Source organism: Echinops telfairi, unplaced genomic scaffold (genome assembly GCF_000313985.2).
Source record: "Echinops telfairi isolate 266 unplaced genomic scaffold, ASM31398v2 ScPeMD7_34;HRSCAF=130, whole genome shotgun sequence".
Lineage (NCBI taxonomy): Eukaryota > Metazoa > Chordata > Mammalia > Afrosoricida > Tenrecidae > Echinops > Echinops telfairi.
This window is the reverse complement of record NW_022103931.1, coordinates 27,508-50,046: the sequence shown is the minus strand read 5'-3', so window position 1 is coordinate 50,046 and position 22,539 is coordinate 27,508. Positions and strand designations below refer to the sequence as shown.

Below are 22,539 nucleotides of genomic sequence, written 5' to 3'. Positions count from 1 at the left end.
ATTCCTTTAAAGCCATCTCACTTAAGAATTTAGTGTTAGGTGCCTTTCACTACTGACAAAAAAACGACTAATCAAAATATTATTTGCTTTCTTTTAAATCTTTAGTAGTAGCTTATCTCATTATTGATAGCTGATATCATTTGGATAGCCTCATTTTAAAGCACCTGTGAATATTCAGGTGCTTTAATTCATTCACAGGTAATATTTCCTTGTATGACGAGCTCATTCAACATGAACTCCATATTGGAATAAGAAAAATCTGATTCCTAGCCTGAAATTCATGACTCTTGCCACTAATTCCAGATGACCTGGTTGAGCACATTGCTGTTGCTAGGTGCAATCCAATCAGTTCCAACCCATAGCGACCCTATTTACAACAGAACAAAACACTTCTTGGTACTACGCCAACCTCACAATTATTCTTATGTTTGAGCGCACCGATGCAACCACTGTGTCACTCCATCTTGTCAAAGGCCTTCCTCTTTTTCGCTGACCCGCTACATTAGCAAACATAATGTCCTTTTCCAGGGCCTGGTCTCTCCTGACAACATGTCTAAAGTCCACGAGGCAAAGTCTCTAAGGAGCATCGTCAAAGGCAAATTCTGTTTGTTCTTTTGGCAGTTCATGGTACTTTCAATACTCTTCATAGCACCATCATTCAACTGCATCAATTGTTTTTCAGGCTTCCTTATTCGAAGTCCAACTTTCACGTGTATAGGAGGCAATCGAAAATACCATGACTTGGGTCAGGTGCACCTCAGTCTTCAAAGCTCATGCAGTAGATGTGTCCAACGCAATGAATGCATCATTCAGTCGCGACTGCTGATTCCATGAGCATCGATTGTGGATCCAAGCAAGATGCTTGAAAATAGCCTCTAACAACCTTAACTCCAGATGCTGACCCTACAATACTCAACTAAGAATTCCCTTGACCCGAAGCTGTTGAAGGTCATGAACCAAGATTCTCTCGCTCATAGCTCTGGAGTCAATTTTGACTTATAGAGATGCTATGGGACAGTGCAAAAACGCCTGTGGATTTCTGAGACTATAACTCTTTATAGTAGTAGAAAGCTTCATCTTTCTCCTTCAGAGCAGCTGATGGTTTTAAACTGCTGACCTTGTGGGTAGCAGACCAATGTGTAGCCACTACACCACCAGGGCTCTTAGGCAGCACTAAAAATCCCCAGACTCATTGCTATTGAATAGATTCAAACTTATGGTGACAGTACAGGACAGAAAAGCAATCAATGTTTATGAATGCATGCTGGCTCTCTTTCTTCTACAGAGTAACTAGTGGGTCTGAACATGTAATCTTTCTGTTAGCAGCCTGGCACTTACCCATCGTGCCACCAGAGCTCCTATAAGGAAATCAGGTATGCTACAGTAACGGGAGTTATAATGAAACATACTTAATGGGTCCACATTAAAACCTTTTTGTTTTGGTAAACTTAGAGAAAGCAGTCACCAGTTCTGAATCATGTGTGCACGTGTCAAGAGAACTGCACTCCATAGTGTTTTCAAGGCTGTAATTTTTGGGGAAGCAGAATGGCAGGCCTTTCTTCTAAGACACTGGGTAGGTTTGAACCACCAACTTTTGATTAGTAGTCAAGGGCCAACATATTTTTTCTGAGTATTAACACGTGATCAAAATGTGGACAAAAATGTCAGTGTAAAAAAATGTACAGAAAATATTTTATGTGGGACAGCATTTCTTTACACTTGTCGCAAAGTTTCAATGATATGGGAAGATGTTCACTCAAGTTTTTTTTAAAGTTTGATATTTTGACCTAGGAATCATTATTTTCATGATACCCCAATGAGACTAAGGCATTATTAAGAGAACTTACCTGCGACCATTCCCTGATTGCAGAGACATGTTTAAATATGTCATGTAGTACAAACCTGTACATGTATGAACTGGAACTTTAGTAATAATACTTTTTAACTTATCTTCATATACACAGAAGGGCTTCAAATGTTGTAAAGAAACTCTATTATCTTTTAATTCCATTTTTTCCATGAATTTTTTGAAGACCCCTTGTATAGTTATACCCTACTTTTTATATATATAACAGTGTATCTAAATGTACTTTGAGCAGTTTGGGGCACATATGTCCTAAAGAAATGTCTATTATTATTATTATTGGAGATTATTTCATTAGGCTAGAGCCTTTGGAAGAGAATCAAATTGTACTTACTTCCTAGGCTCTTAATATACATTGTAAACCACTTTCTGTTTAAATTCATGGCAGCAGTATACCAATGGTAAAACAGACAAAAGGCAGAAAACTGTTAAGGCAGAAACCTGTCAGAGAAGGAAAATTAAAATATTTTCCACTAAAACAAATGATAAAATAGTAGTAAGACTGTATCATATTCAAGCCAGAGAACTTAAGAGACCAGTTGAAAACAAGACAGTCCTACTGAGTTCTGGCTCTCACAGTTTCACTTAATCTGGCCTTCTCTCAGTAATACTACACAAATGCAGTTTGTTGTTGCTGTTTTTTTGCTGTTGTTGTTGCTGTGTTTTAATCAAGCAATGAAAAGATGTATATTGACTGGATTAAAAATTGAAGTCTTAACTTTTTTCTAATCAGTAAAAATTTATTTCAATTCAGTAAAATAAATATCTCCTAAATTTTCCAACATCTATGTTCTAGAAGATAAAGTAAATCTCACTCTTTATTTAAGTAGATTAATTTTGATAACATTCATTGGCTCATGTAAAACAATAGGAATAGGATAGGAGTCTCACAGATACATAGAAAAAGATCACCGACAGAAGGAAAAACATAAATGCCTAACAGATATTTAGGAAAATATTCAGTCTTACTACTAATAAAAAGTAGTACAACCACTGGTACAGATAGGAACTGGAAACACGGGGGATCCAGGACAGACGATCCCTTTACGACCAGTGCTGAGAGTGACGATAAGGGGAGAGTGGAAGGAAGGTGGGGTAGAAAGGGGGAACAGATTACAAGGATCTACTTATAAACTCCTCCCTGGGGGACGGACCACAGAAAAGTGGGTGAAGGGAGATGTTGGACAGTGTAAGATATGACAAAATAATTATATTTTATAAAATATCAAGGGTTCATGAGGGAGGGAGAAGCAAGAAAGAACAGGAAAAATGAGGAACCGATACCAAGGACTCAAGCAGAAAGCAAATGTTTTGAGAATGATGAGAGATACAAATGTACAAAAGTGCTTGACACAATGGATGTACATATGGATTGTGATAAGAGTTGTACGAGCCCCCAAGGAAATGATTGTTTTTAAATAAAAAAATAATTACACTAATAACAATGAGTACAAGGAAGAAGAAGTTCTAAAATTGACTGTGGTAAGATTGTACAACTCTTCTTGAGATGACTGAACTATATTGAATTGTATGATATGTGGAAGAAGTGTCAATAAAATGGTTATTAAATATTAAAAAGAAAAGTAGTACAACACATATACATTACCTCTTTATTTGATAAAATACATGCATATGTATATAAATGAATTTATCTTTTGTTGACAAAGTTAAAATGAAACAATCTTTCTTAAATTCCACTGGTAAAAGTAAAATTTGTTATAATTATTGTGGAATGAATTTGACATCATTAGTTCAAAAAACTGAGAACTGAAAATACTCATGCCCAGGGCACAGGTACAGCATTTTCCTTCTAGGTGTCTATTCCAAGGAAACAACATAAAATGATGAAAAAGCCTTATGTACCATGTCGTTACTAGAGCAGGATTTATTATAATGAAAATCAGAAAAACAAAATGTTTTCAAAAATCATAATGGTTAAGTAAATTACAATATAACTATAGTATCATTTTAAAATTAAGTATAAGAAAATAAATTTATCTTAGGAAAATGTTCCTGTTAGAAAATGGGAGGATAATATTCAACATTTTATGCATACAGTTTAATAGAAGGAAATATACTGTTAAAATTATTATTTTCAGTAGCCAAGTAAGGAGGGAATCTCCCTTCTAAATTGTTCCATATTCCTGCTTTTTACAGGTTTTCTAAAGTGAGCATATATTACTTCTAAGTAGTAAAGAATTAAACTAACATAAGGGTGGAGAAAATAATTAAGACAATAGAATTGTTAGATTTTCAAAAATGATGTGACTTACTCTTTCGCTTCCCAATATCCATGTCAGAAGTAGCTGCTTCACATAAAAGCACCATCCCTAAGGTTACTCCACCATCTTAGGTAATTGCTTAAGGAGAAATTCATATAGGCACAAAAGACATACCATCTTAATAGCCCTAGTCTTATAGGAAGAAAATGAAAATAAATATATAAACCTTTAACTCTTAATTAAAGAAAGCATAAAGTACTAAATAAGCAATCTTATATCTACACAGTATAATTTTTTAACTACAAAAGTAAAAGAATAAAAAGATTGAAAAGCTATTTCATTTTTACAAATAAAAATTGGTATTTTGACACAAATGTCCTATTATAATTTACAGGCAAAATAGAGGCTTTTCCTGAAATTTGATTTTGGAATAACTTTCCTATACATTCTCTCAACTATCACCCTGACCCTATACATATTTAAAAATACTAAGTCACACAGAAGTAAATGAAGGGGGAAGGAGAGAGAGTGGAACACACCATGGCCCATCAAGCCCCGAGGACAATATTCTTGCTCAGAGCAGCCAATGCACAGAGAGGACCATAGGGCAGGCCCCACCACGAGACACGACATCCCTCACTGACCCATAGAGCTACGGGGGACAACACTGGAGACACAGTGTAGGAATTGTGCCCGATCTGCCCCCACCACACCGGGGCGAAACACTAAGGATATACAACAGAGCAATAAGGGGAGCAAAGCAATGAAGTCCCTGAGGAATACAAAAAATAGACTTTTGGGCCAGGACGAGCCACCCCATCAGACGCAACTGGAAAACACTCATAAAGGTCAACAGAAAGACCTGGAACTATTTATAGGCTTTTCTTTTCTTGCTGTTGTTTTTGTTGTTGTTGTTGTTGCTGATTTTTGTTTTCTTTTGTTGTTATGTTTTGCTTTGGCTTGTTTTTATGCCTATTGGCTCTTCCTGTCTATCTAGATAGACAGGATAAATAACCCACAGGAGAAAACAACGGGATGGACGGTTTTGGGGGGACATGGGAGAGGAAGAGGTAGGGAAGGGAAAGTGGGGTGCCAACAAACTCAGGGACAAGGAAACAAATGATCTAAAACTCATGGCGGAAGGGCATAGGATACCTGTGGGAGGCTTGATCCAGGGCAATGTAGCTGAGAGGAATTACCGAAACACACGAAAAAAAAAAAAAAGATAAATTATCAAGGGTTCATGAGGGAGGGAGGGGGTTGGGAGGGAAAATGAGCTGATACCAAGGGCTCAAGTAGAAGGAAAATGTTTTGAAAATGATGATGACAACTTATGTACAAATGTGCTCGACACAATCGATATATGTATGGATTATGATAAGAACTGTAAGAACCCTCAATAAAAAATACTAAGTATATGTTTTAAATATTTCAACCATCCCTTTATCAAAATATTTGAAATATACACATTTAGATATTAGCAACTAATTTTTATTAAAATATTATAATAGTAAAGTATAACACAGAAAGAATCACATCAAATATAAACATAGTTTAACAAATTAGAAATATCTTTGTATCTATACCCAAGTAGTAAAATGCCACCGGTACCCTGAAATCCCTCACTACCCCCACTAGTAAATTATTTTCATTAGAAAAATAATTTTGATGTATTTTATTTCATTGTTGTATTTTAATAAAGGCCCGTGTCATAACTTCCCTTTTATCTAGCTTAATAATAGTTACAATTGTGTCCAAGTTGATTATAACTCATGTTAAGAGGTGAACTGTGTTCCATAGGGGTTTTAATAGCTTATTTTTCAGAAGTCGATAGCCAGGCCTTTCTTCCAAGGTACTTCAAACCACCGACTTTTCAGTTAGTAGTGGAATACCCAAACTGTTTCAACCACTTACAGACTCTAGCTTAACAGGAGGTCCATAAGTACAAATAGGGAACACGTGTCATGACTGAATACTAAAAGTATTCAATTGAAGTATGAAAACAAATAGAATATGTTACAGAAGATTCACCCTACAGATTGGTGAATATTACCAAGTTAAAATTTTCCCAATTAAAACACACACACACACACACACACACACACACATTGTATTCAACAATTACAAAAAAATCAAACTCATGGGTATCGAGCCAATGCCAACTCATAGCAACCCTGTAGGAGTGTAGAACTGCTCCTTGTTGGCTTCAGAAACTGTAACTTTCCAGGACTTTGTCCCTTTGAGAGGCTGATGGTTTCGAACTGTGGACCTTGCAGTTAGCAGCCCAATGTGTAATTACCACACCACCAGGGCTCCACAGGTATTCAACAATATGTGGGTATAATTAATCAGAAAGGGAAAAATCAATGCTCTAGCAGGGGCTGAATTTATAAGTAGTTCTATAATTGTGTCTATTCATTCCTTCATTATCCTCTTCAAAACCCTTTCAGAGGTGATATCCATTCCATATGTTTTTACTTTACTTGCTCAGCCAAGTTGTCTTCTCTAGCAATTGATGTGGTAGTTCTTCTCTGCCCTCCCCCACCCTCGCCAATTTACTGAGGTTCTTTATATCCACATACATGGAAAGACTGATCACTTCTAAAGGATTTGGTAACAGATACTTGCTTGAAATGTCTGCTTTTGAAACGAACAGTTGATATGTTACAGCTTACATATGCTTTTGCTTTGACGGAGCTTTCTATCTCAATATATACTACCAAAGTCTCAGCTGTCGAGAGCAATGATATGTTTCCTTGTGTACCTGATAGATTCATTAACATTGACTAATACTGCATACTATGTCAAGTACTATCATATGTTAGATTACAGAATTGAATAGTGTAGAAATTCCTTGAACAAGTTTATACTCTAGTAGGAGATACAAACAATGAAATAAAAATGTAATTATATTATCATGATTAAATGACATGAACATAAAAATCCAGGCTATTAAGAGAGCTAGAAAATTAAATTAAACATGAAAAGGGTAATGCCATATAATTATAGAAAGGAGAAAAAAGTATACAAATTACTATTATCCAAACAATGAGGCATAATTTCCTTAACTACTGATTTAGCAATAAGAAAACTAAGAATGTGATAGAACTATTGAATTGTACGATATGTGAATTATATGCCAATAAAACTGTTGAAAAATATTAATAGGAAAGTATGAATAAGAAAACATGAAGCAGAAAAGTTGCTAAATATTAATAGAAAACAAAATAAAATATTTTAAATTTTATAAGAAGAAAATGTTCAGTTGGATTAGAAGTGAATCCACAGTAGAAAACATGTTCTGTTCTGTTCGCCAGTGAAAGGGAGAGTGGGTATTTAAACTGAACTTCAATTACAAAGGTTTAAATTACTCAACAGTTTTTATTTTATTGTAAAATATTTTTTTTCTATTTTCACCATTAAAAAAGATAAAGAATAAGTAAGAAGGACTGAGACTTATCACAGAAAGCAGTATATGTATGCAAGGAAATTACAAAGAGTTCATGGAAAATTACATTATAATCCCAGTTTTCCTAAACTATTGGAAGCCCTTCTCATAGATTCCCAGCAGAAAAACCCTTTTGGAAAAAATGTGACATACACTAGGAATAACAGAAAGACCCTTTGTTTAGAATTTTAATCTTGGAAATTTGGAAGCAAATTAATTTTATTTCCTAGAAGACATTCTTTGCGATGTTGAGAAATATGAGAATCGAACTATGATATATATTATATAAACATTAAAAATTATAATTCCTGTGTAAATTTGGCAAACATATCTTGAACTTCCACTGTCATCCTGAGCCTGCTGCAAACCAGAATCTCACAATTTAGGCTCTGCTGCGATTCATCATTCATTTGGAGTTATATAATTTACAATCCTTGGGTTATGGATGGTGGTGTGCTTCTTCCAAGTGGACTTGATTGAAATCTCACTTAGATGGCTGTTTGTTTTGGAAACAAGCCTTTAAGATCTCAGATCCTATTCTAACTGATGGCTGGGCACCATGTAATTCCTTCCCCACATTTTGCTATAGCACCAGTATCTTCTGTTTCCTTCATGAGGGTGGGTATTGAGCACAGCCATGTTGTAAAAATTAAATGTTCTTAGATTGGAGCTAAGATTTAGTGTGAGCCAAATATCCATTGCTGGATCTATGATATTTTTTAATTTTAATCACTTTATTGGGGGCTCTTACAGCTCTTTTTGTTACTTTAAAAATAGCTCTTATCACAATCCATCCATTGTGTCAAGCACATCTGTAGATATATTGCCATCATCATTTTCAAAACATTTTCTTTCTACTTGAGCCCTTCATATCAGTTAATTCCCCCCTCCCCTCCCTCATGAACCCTTGATAATTTATAAATTCTTACTATTTTTTTCGTGTCTTATACTGATCACTGTCTCTCTTCACCTACTTTTTTGTTGTCCTTCCCCCTAGGAGGGGGTTATATGTTGATCATTGTGATCGGTTCTCCTTTTCTCCCTCTACCTTCCCTTTACCCCCCTGGTATTGCTACTCTCATGAATGGTCGGTCCTTAGGAGTTTATCTGTCCTGGAGTCTCTATGTTGTGAGCTCTTATCTGTACGAGAGTACATGTTCTGCTCTAGCCAGATTTGTAGGTAGAATTAGGGTCATAATAGTGGGGGACAGGAAGCACTAAAGAACTCGAGGAAAGTTGTATGTTTCATCAGTGCTATACTGCACCCTGACTGGCTCGTCATTTCCTTGTGACCCTTCTGTGAGGGGAGGAGCTATGATTTTTATTTGCCTTTGGCTCCCTTTAGAGACCTCCTTGTTAATTTATAGTAGTCTCTTTTTGATAATTTCCCTGGAGCATAAGGATCTTCTGTTAATATTGTAATTGATTAGCTTCAGGTACTAACTTTTCAAACACTGTTGAGAGAGGGATATGGGACCAGTGTAGGCTATTGGAGAGACGAGTATAGGAGATCAAAATGATAAACCTGGCTTGAGCAGTTAAAACCTTGTCACTTGAGCCCCACTCTGACACACGTTGGGCCTGATCTGGTTTTCCATATTTTCTGTGTGTGTGGAGTGTCTTTTCACATTGGGGTTTATCTGATGTATTTTAAAAAAATCATTTTATTGGGGGCTTGTATAACTCATGTCACAATCCATACGTCAATTGAATTAGGCATGTTTGTGCATATGTTGCCCTCATTCTCTTCTAGACATTTACTTTCTATTGAACCCTCGGTACCAGCTCTTTTTTTCCCCTTCCCCCTCCCCCCCACCCTCATAACACCCCGATAGATTGTACATTGTTATTATTTTCATCTCTCCTACCGACCACTGTCTCCCTTCCCCCATGTTTTCTGCTGTTCTTCGCCCTGTAGAGGGGTGTATAGTTATGTGCTAATCATTGCGATCGGGTCCCCCTTTCTCTCCCCCTCTTCCCCCTACCCTTACGGCATCACCATTCCTACTCCTGGATTCTGTGTGTTGTGATATCTGAGGTATTTTGACATTATGGGTAGCCCTCTTGGACTTTTGTTATATGTTTTTATGTTTTTCAGTACCAGAAACCCAAGACTGATGAACTTATAGAGATAGCAAGTAGAAGATGGGTTGGGGGGGTTACAGTGGGGGAGGGGAGGGATACAGGGTTCTGGGCGGAGTTACAGTGGGGCAGGGGAGGGATTAAGGGGAGCTGATATCAAGGAGTTCAAGAAGGAAGATGTTTTGAAACTGATGATGCTAGCAATTGTACAATACTGACGTGATTGAACTATGGAATGATATATCTCTATTTGATTCCAATAAAATGGCTTTGGGGAAAAAAGATATTGTTTCCTTTTCCTTGTGGTAAGAGTTCACAGAGGAAATTAGGTTCCCATTTAACAATATCTATACATATCATTCAATGACATTGGTTACATTTTCTACATTGGGTCAACACTCTCATAACTTCCATTCCAGTTCCATTTCCATTCATCGAACTTCTCTGTATTGGCCATTTTGAATCAGAAAATCTTATGGTTTACTTTGCCAGGAATGACAGATATAAGAAGAATATTGTTGCATTCACCACCAAAAAGGACATTTCAAGATTTATCTTGAAATACAATACTGTCTGTGATACGATAATATCTACTCACATAAAAGGAAATCCAGTCACTATAACTATTATTCATGTTTATGCATCAATCATTAAAGCTAGTGATGAAGAAATTGAAGAATGTAAACATTGTATTTAGTCTGAAATTGAACAAAAATGCAATCAACATTCATGGATAATTATTGTCAATTGGAATGCAAAGGTTGGAAACAAAAAGAAGGAACAGTAGTTGGAAAACACGGACTTGCTAATAGAAATGAAACTGGAGATTACATGATAGAATTTTGCAAGACCAATGACTTCTTCACAAATACCCTTTTTCATCAACACAAAAGGAGACTATATATGTGGACTAGTCTAGATGGAACACATAGAAATAAAATTGACAGCATCTATCAATATGAAGAGACAATGGAGAAGCTCAAGATCAGCAGCTAAAACCAGGCCAGGGATCAACTGTGAAATAGACCATCAATGGCTCATATGTGAGTTCAGGTTGAAGTTGAAAAAAATGAAAATAAGTCCAGGAGAGACAAAGTACAACCCTGAGTCTATTCTACTTAAGTTTAAAGAATATCTCAAAAACAGACTTAATGCACTGAACACCAATTACCTAATATGCTGTGGGAATACATCAAGAACATTGCATATGAAAAAAGCAAAAGGTCATTAAAAAGACAGAAAAAAAGAAAAAAGTAAAGAGATGTCAGAAGAGACTCCGAAACGTGCTCTTAACTGTTAAGTAGTTATGGAAGAAATGATGAGGTCAAAGAGCTGAACAGACATTTTTGAGAAGACAAAATGAAAAACATTTTTTTCAATGTTTAAGTCTTTATACCCTTCTCCGTTTTTACATGCAACTGAAAAATGATAGGCTAGGGACAGAACATTGTGAACTGTGTACTGATGGACTTTATCACTCATTAAATGCTCATAAGCTAATGGACACTAAATTTACTTATCAAGGAAATGATATCTAGAATATGGCAAAAACAAAGTAAGACAGAAGTTTGCCCTTCACTCCCACTCATTTGGTCTTCTTTTCTGCTCCAAAGTTTCCTATGATCATTGTTTCTCCTCCGTCTGATCTTCCTTTGGTTCCCCATTGTCAGAACTTCCAGAGCCTTCTTGCTCAGATGCCATCTTCTTGCATGTCACTTGAGACACCTGCTGAAGAGAGGATGCTGCCTGCCTTATGTTCTGTCCTGCTTCACTGTCGTCTTTTGGAGACAGGAACTCCCTCATTTTGGAAGTCTCATCTTTTAGCTTGTTGTGCTCATTAGCATGCAATTGGTCTTTGAATTCTTCCATTTTAATTTATTTCTGTGTCATGAATGATTCCTTCTGCCCTAGTAATTGCTTCAAATCAGTTATCCCTTCGTCAGTCTTCCTCAGAATACTTCTCTGGACTTTTTACCGTATTTTCAACATTATCTTTACTTAATCCACCAGAAGATTGGGTCATGATCTTTTTTGGCTCATGTCCTGTGCTCTGATCTTTCACAGAAATATGTACAATCCCATTGGCATCAATGTCAAATATAACTTCAGTCTGAGGGACTACACGAGGGACTGGGGAATTCCAATCAAAGTGAACTGTCCAAGAAATCTGTTATCTCCAGTCATCTCTCTCACCCTGGCACTTTAATCTCCATCTGAGCCTGTCCCTCAGGAGCTGTAGAAAACACATGGCTCTTTTTGGTTTGAATATAGTGTTCCTGTTAATACGTTTGGTAGATATCTCCAAGAGTCTCAAGATCCAGAGAGAGAGGACTGACATCCAGGAGTAGCACATCTGTGACATCAGCAGCCAACACACCACCCTGAATGGCAGCTCCAATGACCTCTTCAGGATTAACAGTTTTACTTGGGGCTTGGCCAAAATGATTTTGTGTGGTTTATTGAACCCTGGGCATTCTACTCATGCCACCAACAAGAATTACTTCGGTATCGCTCTTGCTGACTTCTGCATCTCGCATGGTCTTTTGGCATGGCGTGATAGTCTTCCTGGTTAGGTTGGTGACAATTCCCTCATATTGAACCTGAATTAGCTTCCTGTTCAAATGCTTGGCTCCAGAAGCATCCATTGTCAAATATGGCACCTTGATGTCATTCTGCGCAGATGAGGGTAGTTCACGCTTGCCCCTCTCAGCAGCATCCCACACCCTCTGAAGGACCGTGTTGTCTTTGGTGACTTCAATTCCTAACTGTCTCTTGAATTCCTCAGAAGGCCTGGTCAAAGTCCTTTCCGCCTAAGAAAGTTTCTCCAGTGGTAGATTTTACCTCACATCCTCCTTTCTGAATTTCCAAGATAGAGATGTCAAAAGTTCTACCACCAAAATTATACACAGTAATTATTTTCTCTTCTGACTTATCTAGACTGTAGAGCTGTAGGTTCATTAATCGTCCAAAGTACATTTAATCCAGATATTTGGCCAACATCCTTATTGGCCTGTCTCTGAGAGTCACTTTATTACGCTCGGACTATGATCACAGACAGCATTCTTGGCTCCATGCCCCAAGTAACTTTCTACAGTTCCTTCATCTCCAACAACACAAATGCTCCAATCAGACTTGGAGAACAGATTTTTCCGTGAGATTCAACCCAGGCATCACCATTGGAGGCACAGACAATTTTGAAGGGAGGATTTTTACTATCTTTCTGTACTTCTGAGCCATCATATCAGCAACAAATGAGATGCTTGATGGGATAGAATGTGTTGTTTGAATTGGTGACAGCTTGACGTTTGGCTGGCCTGCCACTCTCTGCTGTGAAGGACACAACTGAAGGTGTGGTTCTGGCCCCATCAGCATTTTCCAGCCCCTCTGCTTGTTTATCTTCCATAATGACCACACTCAGGAGTTGGTAGCACCCAAATCAATACCAACAACTGCTCCCCCGATGGTTTCCTGCTCTGAAATAATTCTAAAAACCACGCGACAAAGGCCTTTCTAGTTACACTAAGGTCAGATGACCAGAGAGCCCTGGAGGGCTGTGGTCCCGGTCAGATGGGTGGCCTAGGATGGCTGGCACTTATCATGGTGGCTGGATCATGGTATTATGGGGCAGAAAACAGGCACTTGGACAGCCTGGAGCTGCACGGTGTAGCAGTAGCAGCTGTTCTGGAATCCTTCCAAAGTGAAATATTGTTAAAAAAAACGTGCAGAGACCTAGACTTAGAAAACCAAGGGCGACATTGGTCAGTGTAAGACATGAAAAAAAAAACCAATTAATAAATTATCAAGGGTTCATGAGGGAGGGAGGGGTGTGAGGGAAAAAATGAGGAGCTGATACCAAGGACTCAAGTAGAAAGAAAATGTTTTGAAAACGATGATGGCAACATATGTACAAATGTGCTTGACACAATGCATGTACGATAAGAGCTGTATGAGCTCCCAATAAACTGATTTTAAAAAGAAAGAAAGAAAAACAAACAGGGAGAACATGCTAAGCATATCTTAAACTGAAAGAACTCAAGATAAATTTAAGCCTCGAGTTATAATATTGAAAGATTCTATCAGCAAAATATTGAACAATGTAAGAAGCATCCAAAGAAAATGGAAAGGCTACACAGATTCCCTGCACAAAAAGAAATAGTTGACACTCGATCATTTCAAGAGATAGCACATAAGCAAGAATCAATGGTACTGAAGGAAGAAGTTCAACTTGCATTGAAAACATTAGCCAAAAACAAGGCTCCAGGAATTGATGGAGTATCAACTGAAATGTTTCCGCAAGCTGATGAAGCACTGGAAGCACTCACTCCTCTATGCCAAGAAACCAGTAGATATAGCTACTCGGCGAACTGACTGGAAAGAGATTCTTATTTGTACCCATTCCAAAGAAAGGTGACCAGCCACGATGCACAAATTATAGAACAATATCATTGATATCACAGGCAAGAAAAAATTTGCTGCATCTCTCCCAAAAACATCAGGCCAGATTCAGAAGAGGATGTGGAAAAAGTGCTGGAGGGTAAGGATGTTACTTTGAGGACTAGGGTACACTCAACCTAAGCCTTGGTATTTTCATATGCATATGAAGGTTGAACGTTGAATAAGGAAGACCACATAAGAATGGATGCATCTGAATTGTGATGCTGGTGAAGAATATTGAAAAGTACCACAGACTGCCAAAAGAACAAACAGTTCGGTTTTGGAAGAAGCCAAAATGCTCCTTCGGTGGGAAGGATAGGGACTTCATTGCAGGTACTTTGGACATGTTAGCTCGAGAGAGACAAGCTCCTGGAGGACGTGACGCTTGGTGGAATGGAGGAGCAGTGAAAAAGAGGAAGGCCTCTGCAAGATGGATGACTGGGTTACAGCATAAGGACAACTGTTAGGGTGTCGGAGCACCAGGCGGTGTTTCACTCTGTTGTGCATAAGGCCACAATGAGTTGGAATCATCGAACAACCAAACTGAATATTTTCTAAATTTCATTTAATGAATATATACTGCTGTTATCCGAGGAAAATGTTTCCTAAATAAATTTACATATCGATTGCAATCACTTTCAAAATTCCTAGGTTATTTGAATTAGTACAATCGTTTTCAATATAATAGAATCAGATATCCCAGTCATCTAGTTGATGAGATCGGACAGCAGAGCAAATGAATTCACCCCAAGCTATTAGCTGGTACTACAATTGTTTCCAATACAATAGGGGGGCTTCAAATAGTTTGTAGAAAAATTCCATTATCTTTTGATTGAATTTTCCCGTGACTTTTGGAAGCCTCCCCTTATCCGCACACCGTGAAAACACCTGGCAAAAAGCATTGCAGCCTTTGTTCTCAGTTCTTTCTGGTTATGTCAACACCTAATGGTGGCTGATCAAACCAAGAGCTGGCACCTAGGGATCCAATGCTGACACATTGGATGTAATCCACAAATTTGGTAAATCCCACAAAGTATGTAATCTATCATGGCCATGTGAGGGAGCTGATAAGAACTCTGAATCCACAGGCTCCGAGGAAATTCCTGATTTGGGATCATGCACAGGAGCGGGTAGCCCATCCCTCTTTGGGATATGGCATCTCTATGCTAAACCCTCCTTCAGACCTCACCTCATGTGTCTCTTCATTTGTATCTTTTTTGGTTGTAATCAAGCTGTAGCCACAGAAGGGTATATTCTCTGTGAGACTATGAACCTTGTCCTTCTGAGTGATGAGGGTGTGGTTGCATGAGTGCCTGGTCTGGAAGATGATACCCATGTCACTTATGAGCTCTGAATGGCAGCTATGGGTCAGAAGGAATGTGTGCTGCATGAACAGCTGGCAACAAGAATGGTACAGTGGAAAAGTGAGGGCTGCATTGGATTCATGCTAATATATACCCTGAATATGGTAAGGAAGCTAAGAGTCACCCACTATCCCCCAGGCTTAGTGCAACAGCAATAGCCATGTGAGGCTTTTATTTCTTGACATTTCTTCTATTTAGGTCTGTACATTTCTGAAGGCAGCATTTACATCTTTCCAACGCTTCCTCAAAGAATCCTGCACTCTTCTACTTACAGCAGGTCAAAATAGGCGTACACATTTTGTTCCTTTTAAACCTTTCAGTTTTGGGGAGGGTGGGGAAGAAGTCAAATGGGGAAAGATTATGGCTATAAGGTAGATGAGGTGAAGCTATCTGACAAAATTCTTGTAAGACAGCCCTTGTTACCCTCAAAGAATAAACAGGTGCATTAAAAAAAATTCTTCAGTGCAATTTTCCTGGCCTTTTTCTGTACTAACACACTTTTCATTTTTCTTGCAAATAAGTCTGCTGGTGATTGTCCTCCATCCTTCCAGAAAACCTATGAAGTTTACCCTCTTTGGAATTCTAGAAAACAATCACCATAACTTTCTGATCTGCCCTTGTTCCCTTGAATTTAACTGGCTCAGAAGATCCCATCAGAAGTCCCTGATTTGATTGGACCTTGTTTTTGCAGGCACTGTAAGAAGAATTAAGACAAATGTATGACAAAGAGAACTTGTCTGCAGTCACTCACTGATTGCGAAGACATGTTTAAACATGTTCTGAAGAAACCTGCACATGTTTGAACTGGTACTCTCGAAGCAATATTTTTTCTTACCCTAGTATATTCAGGTAGGTAAACTATGATCAGTAATACTGTGAAACTTAGACTCTTACATACCTGATGTCACTCTAATTGATCCTGGCAGCTTACAAAAACAGCAATTTTCAGAAGTGAGAAAGTAAAAATTATCTTGGATTATGAAAGTAACAATCAGTGCTGCCATGGAAAAGGATAGAGTAGCACACATACCAGGTGCCCTTAAAAGTTCATGGGAAAAGTTCCATTATCTCTTAATTCCATTTTCCACAAACGTCTTTTGAAGTCCCCAGGTATGAAGCCAGCTGTAACTGTAAAATGTGACAATGACCGACATTTTTTTTAGTAGCTACTGCTTTCATACTCACTGAGTAACACTATTTTCTACAAACCCAAGACTATTTGAAATTATGCCACTAAGAATGAAATATTCCGTTCTTGCCTAGAGGAGTTAAGTCACTTAGAAACAGAAATATAACTGCAAGTTACAGCCAAGGAACAGAGTTTCAGAAGACTAAATTAAATATTTATCTTGACTTTGTGGCTTCAAAGGAAAAGGAACCCCAGGTCCAACGTAGAGTCCAGATCTAATATTGATCCCTTTATACTCAGCCAAGCCTTGCATTTGGCCTATGTAAACATTACTTAATTTAGGCCTTATCCTATCAAAAAGTATAGCGTCTGGGGTCTTAAAGGCTTGAAGGTAATCAAGCGGCCATCAAGCTCAGAAGCAACAAAGCCCACATGGAAGAAGCACACCAGCCTATGCAACCACGAGGTGTTGAAGGGATCAGGTGTAAGGCATCATCAGAACAAAAAATCTTACCATAGTGAATGATGGGGGGAGTGCGGAGTGGAGATCCAAAGCCCATTAGTAGGCCACTGGAGATCCCCTTGCAGAGGGGTCTCGGGGAGGATATGAGCCAGTCAGGGTGCGATGTAGCAATGATGAGAAGTACAACATTCCTCTAGTTCCTAAATGTTTCCTCCCCGCTCCCACTACCATGACTCGAATTCGATCTTGCAAGTCTGGCTAGACCAGAGGAGGTACACTGGTACAGATAGGAACTGAAAGTACAGGGAATCCAGGGTGGATGAGCCCTATAGGACCAGTGGTGTGAGTGGCAAAACAGGGAGGGTAAAGGGAGAATGGGTAGGAAAGAGGGAACCGATTACATGGAACGGTGTGTGACCTCCTCCCTGGGGGACAGACAACCGAAAAGTGGGTTAAGGGAGACGTCGGACAGGGCAAGATATGACAAAATACCCATTTATAAACTATCAAGGGCTCATGAGGGAGGGGGGAGCGGGGAGGGAGGGGAAAAATGAGGACCTAATGTCGGGGGTTTGAGTGGAGAGAAAATGTTTTGAGAAACGATGTACAAATGTGCTTTACACAATTAATGTGTGTATGGATTGGGATGACAGTTGTATGACCCCCTAATAAAATGTTAAAAAAAAAATTTAGGCCTTACCTAAACTCCACCCTTCCTCAAATTCCTATGCCTATCTCTTCCTTTACACCACAACTCCTGCCAATTCCTGTATGTGTACTCTCCCTTAGAACAACACACCTGACTCTGTTTATCCCGGGTGGCCTTTACCTGATGGCACTAAGACAGATGACACAATAAAATGATTTCCGAAGGTTATTATGACGTGCCTTAATAAGACAGGAACCCCAAACAAATACTGTACCGAGAATACTAGAATGTGAGAAAACAGACAAATTATAATGCAACCCGAGGATTATAAAGAGGATACTAAACAGAAGAACAATATGTGTTTCAGCTACAAACTGGGCTTGGCTGCTTCCATGGATATAATTCTGGGAGGAAAAAAAAAAGACAAAATGGAATCTTTAAATATATAAAATTTTGGCATTCTAACACTAAAATGAGCTATTTTAAAATTCTATACAACTACTAATTCACCTGATGCATGCAACATGTTTTAGGTCTCTGGTTTTCATCAGTAAATAAGTTTAGTTAGTATAAAAGCTATTTGTGTATTATTTTATTTTCACTATGACTATACTATGTATACCAACAACACAGTAACTGAAAACAAGTATTTAAGTGTACAAGAGCATGACGTATATAACGTAGACTCCATGAAGACGGGGACCACGTCTAATACCTAGCACAGTATCTACAAGAGTAGTGGATGCTCAAGTACTTAATTATTCTACTTCGATGAATGCTGACTTTCATTCTTAGCTACCTTAGTCAAAAGGACTCACCAAAAGGGATCAGAAACTTCCCAATTTTAAGAGCACACCATGGTGTTTTCAGCAACTGAAGTTTGTTAACAACTGAAAGATTAAAAAGTCAAAGACACATCTAATTCCTTTCTCTGCTGGCACTTTTCTCAAAGGGTAACAATAATTAAGGTTAACCTCAGTCTATGATAGGAGGAAACCCTGGCCTTTCCTTACCACGTGTCCTGTGTGTGGATTTTTATGAGCATATGGTGGTCCTCTTATATGATTCCACATTTGACCAGATGTCATAGCAAGCACAAAACACTAGGAAACAAAAATAGTAAAATATTCATATAACACAGTTAGTTTAGACGTTCCTGCCTGGTTAGATTACCTGGTATGAAGAATACATTTGTTCTGGGAATATATGATGAAGAAAATGATTATTTGCAATTAGAAGATCATTTTATTGGGGGAGCTTGCAGTTATTATAACAATACATACATCAATTGTATCTAGCATATTTGTACATATGTTGCCATCATTCTTTTCTAAACACTTACTTTCTATTGAACCCTTGGTATCAGCTCCTCTTTTTTCGCTCCCTGCCCCCCTGAAAATTATTATTATTTTCCCTCCTGAAAATTATTTGAAGATAAGTTATGCTTTTCTTTCTTTCTGTACTTTTAGGGATGCTTTTCATAAGGCCTATGTTTTCCCACAAGGATCACAAAAATCACAATTCAATAATATTTACCTCGGAAAGACACATTACTTTAACATTATCAATCAGGTAACACAAATTTTAAAATTGAACATTGAAAAGGCATTTTAGAAAAATATTTTCAAAAGAATTACAGGTTTCCAGGGAGCTGACAGCCATGAAATTTAGATAGAACAAGATGGTATAAAGCAGGTCCTCTCAGTTCTGGCCATTGTAATGACATAATAAGGAGAATAAGCTGACTTCATGGCAGAAAATAAAAATATATACCGTAAACTCCTTTCCCTCAGGTAATGCTACTTCTCATATAAATGAAAACCTATGAGAAAATACAACATTAAAGGTTTAACTAAATTCTTCCTCTGAAATGCACTCACCAAAGCTGCAAAAGCCCATCCAGTTTTGTTAAAGAGAAATTCCATATTGCTTCTTCGCAGATACACAAGTCCACCAATAACAGCCAAAAGCAATCCCAACATAAGGGGACCAGCATAATTTGGGGGTCGAATTACTCTGATCTAAGTATTAAGAAGAGAAAAACTTTTTAAAATATAAAATGTATTCATTAATTATATGGGCCAAAATAATTTGAAATGAAAGCAGTCTAAGTCGGTACAGTTAATTTGAGGAAAAATTGCATATTTTTATCCCATCTTAATAAAAAAAAGTTTGTATTTTATTCTAAAATGGAACGTAATAGGTATAATATTCAGCCGCAACATAGAAATCATGTGACTTTTTAGATAAGGCAGGCTTTGTCAAGTTCAACTAGATAATCAATGGGCTTAAAAAGGTCAAAAGAGTGATTTTCATGCTACATCCAATAGGGTGATGCAGGATGTTGCATTCTTTCATCAGGATAGTTCTGTTAAATGCTTCTTGCGAAGGGATAGGCAAATGATGACCGCCGCAGGGAAATGAGGACAGTATTAGGACCTCCAAAAGGGATACTGGCACAAGAACTTGTAACAAAGTACGGAGACTTACATTGACATCAGTTCTGTCAGCTATCCACCGGGCAATCTGCTCAGCTGAAAATCCCCGTACTTGCAACTCATACGTATCACCTCGTTTGGGTTTCCCTTTTGCAGGAAAGTTGATGAATGTTGGAGCTGAATTCATGTTTAGCTGAATAAAGAACAGTTCATGAAAATATAAATTATCTAAAGGATAATCTGAACTGCAAATAATATTCGGAATTTAGGCATTTCACAGATGAGGTAGAACAGGTTAAGTGACTTGCCTAAGTGGCCAGAGTCCTGGTGCTGTAGTGGTCCCACACTGGGCTGCTAACCGCCCGGTCTGCAGTTTGAAAGCACCAGTTAGCTACTCTTCAGGAGACAAGAGGAGGTTTTCCACTTTCTCATTGTCTCTTTCATTTCTTCTATTTGTTGAGTTCTTAAGATGAAGTATGCGGGAGAAAGATGAGACTTTCTACTCCCCAAAGAGTTATATTTACAGAAACTCACTGGGGCTATAAATCAAAAACGACTCTATGGCAGAGTTTGAGGTGGAGTTCAAACCCAAACGTACCTGTGATCTGCACCACTACCTTTATTACCTAAATATTAGCTCCTAGCTAAGAGACCTGCATTTTACTCCACTAGAAATGGGAAAAGTGTCCCCAAAGTGGAAATGTTTTAATCTGTTCAGAGATTACATAAAAGGATAAATTTATAAGAATTGTTTCATGTAATTAACACACACTCCAAATTGAGTACATCCTCCATCTAGGGCAGTGGTTCTCAACCTTCCTAATGCCGCGACCCTTTCATACAGTTCCTCATGTTGTGGTGACCCCTGCAACCACAAAATTATTTTTGTTGCTACTTCATAACTGTAAATTTGCTACTCTTATGAATTGGGAGAACCCTGTGAAAGGGTCGTTCAGCCCCCAAAGGGGTGGTGACCCACAGGTCAAGAACCACTGATCTAGGGGAATATGATGAAGATGACAATGCTCTAAAATCATAGCAAAAGCCAACGCAAAATGGTAGCCCTATGTAGAAAGCATCAATTTAAAAGGATTTATAAATGTTTACTGATAGACATCACATTTCTCTATCCATTGACACCCATGGTATGCTTGAGTGACAAGCATTGGGCTGGGATATTTTCTTAAGATACTCTTTATATAAAACTCTTTCTTATACACAAGAGTGTCCATGAATTTGTTTCTCTAGTCAACCCAGACTAACACAATATTTGTAAAATTTCAAAAAATGCATTATAGACTTATAGAAACCAATCTTATTCCATTCTGGTAGCCACTTCCAGACTGTTTTTCGCTCCCAGACCTTTTTTTAACTTAGCCATATCCATGTTTATGCACCAAGAAAAAACATGTAAAATTGCTTTGAGTCTTTTTAAAAATGTGAATTGCATATTAACTATATTAGTCTGCACTTTGCTTTCTAACATTCAACCATGTTTGAGAGATCTATTTAGTAGTTTCAGATAGTCGATGCAGATCAACCTCACTCTCATAATATAAGAAATTATGCTATTGATAGACTTTTAACAGTTTCTCCCCTCTTTTTTTCAATTAACAATGCTCCAAAGAGCATCCTTGTGACTACAACCATAGATGTAAGACTGACAACATTAGAGAGAATGGCACAACATCAGGTACACGGGATCAGAGCCAACTCGGCACCTAACAACAACATGCTGCAAATCTAGCCATGAATATAGTAGCGCGTATAGGAGCAAAGTTATGAAAACTTCTTAGACATAACCAAATACCTTGATAGAATGAGTTGCTGGGCATGAGAGTTCAGGATTAGAGTCTCATGGGGCAGCAAAGTCAATTGGCAAAACATGTCCACAAAGTCAATGTTCTATACTCTACTTTAATGAGTTACAACTGGAGTCTTAAAAACCTGTGAACTTTGAGATAAGGTGAAAGTATTGGAAAAATATCAAAGACATATGGAAACAGCCAGTCTAATGGACCATGTGAACCTCAGTTTCCTCCACTCTAAGATTAGAAGAACTAGATGGTGCTTAAAAGGGATCATATTAGAATGTCCTGGATAGAGTGGGAGAAAATGTGGAACAAAACTGAAAACCATAAAAGAGATCAGGCTTATGGAGTAAAACTGTTGGAACCCCGAGATTATGACTCTTAAGGACTGTAATTGAACTCATCCCTGTGGCTTAATTTTCAGCCAAACAATAGACAGGCCTATATGTGGAACAACTGCACCTCAAAATAAGCAGCCACTTGAGATCAAAAGGGCAGTATTAGCCCAAGGAAAAGTTCAGAAAGCGTCTGGGGTCTTAAAAGCTTGAAGGTAAACAAGGGGCCATCTAGCTCAGAAGCAACAAAGCCCACATGGAACAACATATCAACCTGTGTGATCATGGGGTGTCGAACGG

General features: G+C 38.0%; 1 protein-coding gene and 1 pseudogene across 1 annotated transcript in view; both read right to left on the bottom strand.

Annotated features, from left to right (window-relative positions):
• The window catches only part of MAGT1 (magnesium transporter 1), a gene marked incomplete at its 5' end in the record, with an annotated part of 33,852 nt that overhangs the window by 3,299 nt on the left and 8,014 nt on the right, over nt 1-22,539 (bottom strand). The window contains 5 exons of the mRNA XM_004715901.2: nt 4,138-4,212; nt 17,996-18,059; nt 18,669-18,758; nt 19,536-19,676; nt 20,146-20,286. Of these exons, the coding sequence (XP_004715958.1) occupies nt 4,138-4,212; nt 17,996-18,059; nt 18,669-18,758; nt 19,536-19,676; nt 20,146-20,286 (511 nt within the window). The remainder of the gene's footprint in view (nt 1-4,137; nt 4,213-17,995; nt 18,060-18,668; nt 18,759-19,535; nt 19,677-20,145; nt 20,287-22,539) is intronic.
• On the bottom strand, nt 11,240-15,386 carry LOC101646011 (annotated as a pseudogene).